Source organism: Arachis hypogaea, chromosome 9, assembly GCF_003086295.3.
Source record: "Arachis hypogaea cultivar Tifrunner chromosome 9, arahy.Tifrunner.gnm2.J5K5, whole genome shotgun sequence".
Taxonomy (NCBI): domain Eukaryota; kingdom Viridiplantae; phylum Streptophyta; class Magnoliopsida; order Fabales; family Fabaceae; genus Arachis; species Arachis hypogaea.
Window position 1 is genome coordinate 11099567 of NC_092044.1, and position 8533 is coordinate 11108099.

An 8533-nucleotide genomic window follows, 5' to 3' on the forward strand; every position below is an offset into this window, starting at 1 on the left:
ATCAAAGTCTTCCAATAATTATAATCAAGTTTTTCATCTAACTTGGACTAGATCACACAATATTAAAAGTGTTTATCATACTAACTCTATAAATAAACAACTATGTGAGAACTATCCCACACCTCACAAATTTTCAAATACCAGATGCTGGATTAACTAGCTCTGATACCAAATATAAGTATAATACTCACACTTAATTGGCATCAGAATCACTCACTTACATAAATAACACTATCATATTTTTTATCCCTCAAACTCACCAATAATTATAAGAATATAAGAACAAATATTTAAAACAAACAATAAGTATTTTGATTCATGAAGAGATAATCATTATATAAATATATATGTCTTTATATAGGTAAAATTTTTTAATAAAATAATAATTTTTTTAACAACTAATACTTAGTTGTATACATAAAAGTGGCACAATAAAACTTATAAAATTTGCTTTAAATTGCATGTATATTCTAGATTGCTCACTAGCCGCACCTCACTATCCTATGAGTTAATTTTATTAATCTTTCTTTGACTTATTAAATTTGGTGTCTTGCACTAAAAACTTACATTTATGTAGTTTTTATAATTGTCTTTTACATTCATGTAGTTTCTATAGCCTTTTAAGTTAGATTGTAATTTAGTTTTAATTTCAATTCAATTTAATTTTAAATTTTTTTAATGTTTTAACATGTTATATTTACACTATTTTTGAATATTCTTAATTTAATTATCTAACAATCTTCAACTTTTATTTGTTTCTCTTAAGGTTAAAATAATTATAAAAAATATCAACATGACAATACTAGAAGCATTGATTGACATATATAAAATTTTAATAAACATAATATAAAATTAAATAAAAAATATAAAATACTATAATACAAAACAAGAGAACTATAACTGAAAAAAAAAAAAGAATTATACAACCATATTATATAGAATAGTTAAAGTATTCATAAATCGAGTCGGATCAGGTCAGATTTAAGCATATCTATATTCAACTCTAAAAGGCAACAAATTTACTTTGATCTGACCGACTGACCCAAAAAAAACTGAGTTAATTCGGATCAATCTAATAGAACATAAATAAATACAAATTTATAAATTTTATATATTAAAATAATAAAATTTTAACTTTAAAAAATAAATTTAATAAATGTTATATTATATTTATATTAAAATAAATTATTTTAAAATAAAAATAATATTTTATAATATAAAAAATATTAATTAAATTATAAAAATATAATATATATAACATTACTAATTAACTCAAAATTATATATTTTTTATTATAAAAAACTGAGTGACTTGAAATAAAATTTAAATTTAACTAAAAAATAACATTGGATAAAAAAAAATTAAACCCGACAAAATATATCTTGAATTCGGATCGGATTTTAGACAAAGACAAATCTTAAATACCTCTAAAAATAGTCCTGGCCTAGTCAAAAAATAAAAATAAAAGAAAAGAAGACGACATAGTGAGGACAGTAGTCATGACTCATGAGTGGCGGGCCTAGCAGGTAAATTAATTGAGGCGTTGGGAGTTTAGAACCTGCAACTAGAAATGTATAGATTGCATTGGGATGTGGCTGTTGTCGGTGTGTTAGTTGGTCCCTGCTATTCCATCTCTTGTCTACAATCTTTAATTTTCTGCATTGACTTCCAAGTTCCAACTCTGGTTCTTTTCTTTCATTGTTTTTTTTTTAATATTATTTACATATTAAAATCTATCATTAATATATTTTATATAAATATATATTATTTAATTTATTTTTAATATATATTTATATTTTATATATATTTTATATTAATAATTAATTTTAATATATAATAATTGATATATATATATATATATTTTTTTTTTCTTTTCTCTCTATATAAACTCTAGTATGAAGAGCGAAGACAAATGCACGTTAATAACTAAAGGTAATCTTTTGGGTAATTTACATCAATATATAAAATAGCATCTAATTTTATATTAATGTCTTAAAACCAAAAAGGTTATATAAATGTCCCATTTTATTAAGAGTAAAAAACTTAAATAAACCAATGGCAAAATAAAATTACTCAAATAAGTCAAAACAAAAATTTTTTCAGCAATCCACCAACGAACAAATAAATATAATTCGAATCAACATGATTCGAACTGTAAATGCAAGTAATTCGAAACAACTTGATTCGAATTACGTTTGAAAGGAATTGCATGTAATTCGAATCAAGTAGATTCGATTTAGGGAAGGATAAATCGAATTGACTCAATTCGAATTAGTAGGCAAACGTGACTCAATGGAGTTCGAATCATATTGATTCGAATTATTCACTGTTGGTGACAAAAGGTAGTTCGAATTAGTGTGTTCCAGACCTGTATATATATATGATGAACGTGAGTTGCTCTCAATATTGAGAGGTCAAATGGCTGATGAGGACAGTTTTATAGTGTTGGTTCACTACAGATGATCGATTAAGGGGAAAACTCAGCCAGGTGTCAAGTTCACCGATAAAGATCCTCTCTGTATTATCATGAGTTCTACGACGAGCTATGATGACCTTGCTAGGTCTGTACTGCAGAAACTTGGTCTGGACGGTGTTAAAAGGGTTAAGAAGTTTTTCTATCGCATTCCAATCACGGTGCTCCAAGATAGCGTGAAGTATGATTGTTTCACGATCGGGAGTGATGAGGACTTGCAGGCCATGTTTCTTTGTCGCCGGCAGTTTTCCGAAGTGCGGACACCGGAGCTGTTGGCAAAGCTGGTTGATGTGGTGTCCAGCTCGGGGGGTTCAAACTGGAATACCAACACTTTAGCGACGGTTGCCGGTTCTAACTCAAGACCTGCCATTGCATCTTCCTCAGTTCCCGCGTACGAGCCACCCGCCCCGGTTGTCCCTCCCCTTCGTTCGCTGTTGATCTCAACGGCAGTGTTGGCGACGGGGTTGGAACAGCGGAACTTGTACCTACCTCTGTACACTGTGCTGCACCGACTGGGGCTGGAGATGGATTGTTTGATGATGTAGAGGACGATGATGTCAAGCCGGGTATGATTGCTGATGATAGTGGCGATGATATTGGAGCGAGTGAGCCTGCTGGTGCCGGTGGTGGCTCTAGCTCTGGCATACAGTAGTACCCTCCACATTTTTCATCTTTGGACCTGGATGCCATGAGGCAGCCAGGGGTACTTGGGGAGGCTGCAGGATTTGGCTCTAGAAATGCAGAAGGGTCAGCTGGTATGACAGAGTTCCAGGTTGGTCAGCAATTTCAGGATAAGGAGGATGCCCTGTTAAGTGTGAAGACTTACAGCATCCGCTAAGGTGTACAGTACAAGGTTGTGGAGTCTGATTATCGCCGTTACGTTGGCAAGTGTTCTGAGTTCGGGAATGGGTGCACATGGTTGATTCGGCTGAGTCTCCGGTAGCACAAGGGCATATGTGAGGTCAAACGGTACAATGGACCGCATACTTGTCTCGCCAGCTCTATCTCCAGCGATCACAGGAGTTTGGATTATCATGTGATATCGGCATTCATTATGCCAATGGTTAGAGCTGATGCATCCGTTAGCATCAAGGTGCTCCTAAATGCGACTGCCTCGCACTATGGGTTCAGGCCGACCTACAGGAGGGTTTGGATGGCGAAGCAGAAGGCTGTTGTGCTCATTTATGGTGACTGGGATGAGTCTTACAACGAGCTCCCAAGGTGGGTGTTAGGAGTGCAAGTGACCATGCCTGGTTCTATTGCAGTTCTTCGGACTAGCCCTGTTCGAGTTGGGGGACAGCTGGACAAAACTCAGGCTTATTTTCACAGATTGTTATGGACTTTCCCACCGTGTATCGAGGCATTTCGTCATTGCAAGCTGTTGGTTAGTATTGATGGGACCCATCTATATGGCAAGTATGGGGGTACTCTGCTTGTTGCGATTGCACAGGACGGGAACTCCAACATACTCCCTGTTGCATTCGCACTAGTCGAGGTGAGAATGTTGAGTCTTGGTCATTCTTTCTCTCCCACCTCCGTCAGAACGTCACACCACAGCCGGGTCTGCTCGTTATCTTTGACAGGCATAACGGCATCAAGGCCGCCCTTGAGGCTTCCGACGGGGGCTGGCTACCTCCGATTACATACCGAGCTTTCTGCATTCGGCACGTAGCAGCAAATTTCGCCCTCACCTTCAAGGGTAAAGACGCAAGGAGGCTTCTCGTGAACGCTGCCTATGCTAAGACGGAGGTTGAGTTCGATTACTGGTTTGATATTCTTCGCTCGGAAGATCCGGCGATGTGTGATTGGGCAAACCAGATTGAGTATTCATTGTGGACACATTATTGTGATGAGGGCCGGAGATTCGGTCACATGACGACTAATATATCTGAGTGTGTGAATTCAATCCTCAAGGGTGTGAGGAACCTTCCTGTATGCTCCTTGGTGAAAGCAACATATGGTTGGTTGGCCGAACTTTTTGTACGCAAGGGGAGAGAGGCGGAGGCCCAGCTGGGTACTGGACAACAATTCAGTCAACACCTTGTTAAATGTATCGAGGCCAACTTGAAGACGGCAAGGTGCTTCACAGTTACTTTGTATGACAGAGACAACTCCGAGTACACGGTCGCAGAGACCACTCCTACTGGTTCTTTCTCCCTTGGTACCTACAGGGTCTCACTCGGATCTCAGACATGTGATTGCGGATACTTCCAGGCGCTTCATTTCCCTTGTCCGCACACACTGGCATGCTGTGCCTACTGGTGCACGAAATTGTGATCATCAATGGCGCCATCAACATGGTACGCACAATTGCAATCTCAACTCTTTATCACAACTTCGCACAACTAACCAGCAAGTGTACTGGGTCGTCCAAGTAATAAACCTTACGCGAGTAAGGGTCGATCCCACAAAGATTGTTGGTATGAAGCAAGCTATGGTCACCTTGTAAATCTTAGTCAGGCAAACTCAAATGGTTATGAATGATGAATAAAACATAAAGATAAAGATAGAGATACTTATGTAATTCATTGGTGGGAATTTCAGATAAGCGTATGGAGATGCTTGGTCCCTTCCGTCTCTCTGCTTTCCTACTGTCTTCATCCAATCCTTCTTACTCCTTTCCATGGCAAGCTGTATGTAGGGTTTCACCGTTGTTAGTGGCTACCTCCCATCCTCTCAGTGAAAATGTTCAACGCACCCTGTCATGGCACGGCTATTCAGCTGTCGGTTCTCGATCATGTCGGAATAGAATCCAGTGATTCTTTTGCGTCTGTCACTAACGCCCCACAATCGCGAGTTTGAAGCTCGTCACAGTCATTCAATCATTGAATCCTACTCAGAATACCACAGACAAGGTTTAGACCTTCCGGATTCTCTTGAATGCCGCCATCAATTCTAGCTTATACCACGAAGATTCCGATTAAGGGATCCAAGAGATAAACATTCAAGCCTTGTTTGCTTATAGAACGAGAGTGGTTGTTAGGCACTCATTCATAAGTGAGAATGATGATGAGCGTCACATAATCATCACATTCATCATGTTCTTGGGTGCAAATGAATATCTTAGAACAAGAATAAGCCGAATTGAATAGAAGAACAATAGTAATTGCATTAATACTCGAGGTACAGCAGAGCTCCACACCTTAATCTATGGTGTGTAGAAACTCCACCATTGAAAATACATAAGAACAAGGTCTAGGCATGACCGTGAGGCCAGTCTCCCAATGATCTAAGATAGCATACGACTAAAGATAGCTACCAAGATGATCTAAGAACTAGACGTCCAAAGATGAAAATACAATAGTAAAAGGTCCTACTTATAGAGAACTAGTAGCCTAGGGTTTACAGAGATGAGTAAATGACATAAAAATCCACTTCCGGGCCCACTTGGTGTGTGCTTGGGCTGAGCATTGAAGCATTTTCGTGTAGAGACTTCTCTTGGAGTTAAACGCCAGCTTTTGTGCCAGTTTGGGCGTTTAACTCCCATTCTTGTGCCAGTTCCGGCGTTTAACGCCGGGTAGTTTTGAGCTGATTTGGAATGCCGATTTGGGCCATCAAATCTTGGGCAAAGTATGGACTATTACACATTGCTGGAAAGCCCAGGATGTCTACTTTCCAACGCCGTTGAGAGCGCGCCAATTGGGCTTCTTTAGCTCCAGAAAATCCACTTCGAATGCAGGGAGGTCAGAATCCAACAACATCTGCAGTCCTTTTTAGTCTCTGAATCAGATTTTTGCTCAAGTCCCTCAATTTCAGCCAGAAAATACCTGAAATCATAGAAGAACACGCAAACTCATAGTAAAGTCCAAAAAAGTGAATTTTAGCTAAAAACTAATAAAAATATACTAAAAACTAACTAGAACATACTAAAAACATACTAAAAACAATGCCAAAAAGCGTACAAATTATCCGCTCATCACAACACCAAACTTAAATTGTTGCTTGTCCTCAAGAAACTGAAAATCAAATAAGATAAAAAGAAGAGAATATACAATGAATTCCAAAAATATCTATGAAGATCAGTATTAATTAGATGAGCGGGGCTTTTAGCTTTTTGCCTCTGAACAGTTTTGGCATCTCACTCTATCCTTTGAAATTCAGAATGATTGGCTTCTTTAGGAATTCAGAATTCAGATAGTGTTATTGATTCTCCTAGTTAAGTATGATGATTCTTGAACACAGCTACTTATTGAGTCTTGGCCGTGGCCCAAAGCACTCTGTCTTCCAGTATTACCACCGGATATATACATGCCACAGACACATAATTGGGTGAACCTTTTCAGATTGTGACTCAACTTTGCTAGAGTCCCCAATTAGAGGTGTCCAGGGTTCTTAAGCACACTCTTTTTGTCTTGGATCACAACTTTATTTTTTTCTTTTCTCTTTTTTTTTTTTTTCGTTTTTTCTTTTTTTTTTCGTTTTCTTTTCTCCCTTTTTTTTTGTATTCACTGCTTTTTCTTGCTTCAAGAATCATTTTTATGATTTTTCAGATCCTCAGTAACATTTCTCCTTTTTCATCATTCTTTCAAGAGCCAACATTCATGAACCACAAATTCAAAAGACATATGCACTGTTTAAGCATACATTCAGAGAACAAAAGTATTGCCACCACATCAAAATAATTAAACTGTTATAAAATTCAAAATTCATACAATTTTTCTCTTTTTCAATTAAGAACATTTTTCATTCAAGAAAGGTGATGGATTCATAGGACATTCATAACTTTAAGGCATAGACACTAAGACACTAATGATCACAAGACACAAACATAGATAAACATAAGCATGATTTTTTCAAAAAACAGAAAATGAAGAACAAGGAAATTAAAGAACAGGTCCACCTTAGTGATGGCGGCTTGTTCTTCCTCTTGAAGATCTTATGGAGTGCTTGAGCTCCTCAATGTCTCTTCCTTGTCTTTGTTGCTCCTCTCTCATGATTCTTTGATCTTCTCTAATTTCATGGAGGAGGATGGAATGTTCTTGGTGCTCCACCCTTAGTTGTCCCATGTTGGAACTCAATTCTCCTAGGGAGGTATTGATTTGCTCCCAATAGTTTTGTGGAGGAAAGTGCATCCCTTGAGGCATCTCAGGGATTTCATGATGAGAGGGGTCTCTTGTTTGCTCCATCCTTTTCTTAGTGATGGGCTTGTCCTCATCAATGGGGATGTCTCCCTCTATGTCAACTCCAACTGAATAACAGAGGTGACAAATGAGATGAGGAAAGGCTAACCTTGCCAAGGTAGAGGACTTGTCCGCCACCTTATAAAGTTCTTGGGATATAACCTCATGAACTTCTATTTCTTCTCCAATCATGATGCTATGAATCATGATAGCCCGGTCTATAGTAACTTCGGACCGGTTGCTAGTGGGAATGATTGAGCGTTGGATCCCCTAGCCACAGGCTTGAGGTCATGCCTTCTCAATTGAATCGGCTTTCCTCTTGAATCCCTCTTCCATTGGGCGCCCTCTTCACAAATGACTGTGAGGACTTGGTCCAACCTTTGATCAAAGTTGACCCTTCTAGTGTAAGGATGTTCATCTCCTTGCATCATGGGCAAGTTGAATGCCAACCTTACATTTTCTGGACTAAAATCCAAGTATTTCCCCCGAACCATAGTAAGCCAATTCTTTGGGTCGGGTTCACACTTTGATCATGGTTCTTGGTGATCCATGCATTGGCATAGAACTCTTGAACCATTAAGATTCCGACTTGTTGAATGGGATTGGTAAGAACTTCCCAACCTCTTCTTCGGATCTCATGTCGGATCTCCGGATATTCACTCTTTTTGAGTTTGAAAGGGACCTCGGGGATCGCCTTCTTCAAGGCCACAACTTCATAGAAGTGGTCTTGATGCACCCTTGAGATGAATCTCTCCATCTCCCATGACTCGGAGGTGAAAGCTTTTGCCTTCCCTTTCCTCTTTCTAGAGGTTTCTCTGGCCTTGGATGCCATAAATGGTTATGGAAAAACAAAAAGCAATGCTTTTACCACACCAAACTTAAAAGGTTTGCTCGTCCTCGAGCAAAAGAAGAAAGAAGAGAGTAGAAGAAGAAGAAATGA

At 38.2% G+C, this 8533-nt stretch overlaps 1 protein-coding gene across 1 annotated transcript; it reads left to right on the forward strand.

The window, feature by feature from the left end:
• Nucleotides 1–3533: 3533 nt before the first annotated feature.
• On the forward strand, nucleotides 3534–4750 carry LOC112708865 (uncharacterized). The gene is made up of 2 exons (XM_025760793.1): nucleotides 3534–3968; nucleotides 4016–4750. Exons 1-2 carry the CDS (start codon nucleotides 3534–3536, stop codon nucleotides 4748–4750), a joined length of 1170 nt encoding a protein of 389 aa, XP_025616578.1.
• The last annotated feature ends 3783 nt before the right edge of the window (nucleotides 4751–8533 follow it).

Coding starts and splice junctions, on each gene's coding strand:
- LOC112708865 (XM_025760793.1), top strand. CDS start 3,534: ATGGTTAGAGCTGATGCATCCGTTAGCATCAAGGTGCTCCTAAATGCG. Junction 3,969..4,015: donor TTGCATTCGCACTAGTCGAG/GTGAGAATGTTG, acceptor CACCTCCGTCAG/AACGTCACACCACAGCCGGG.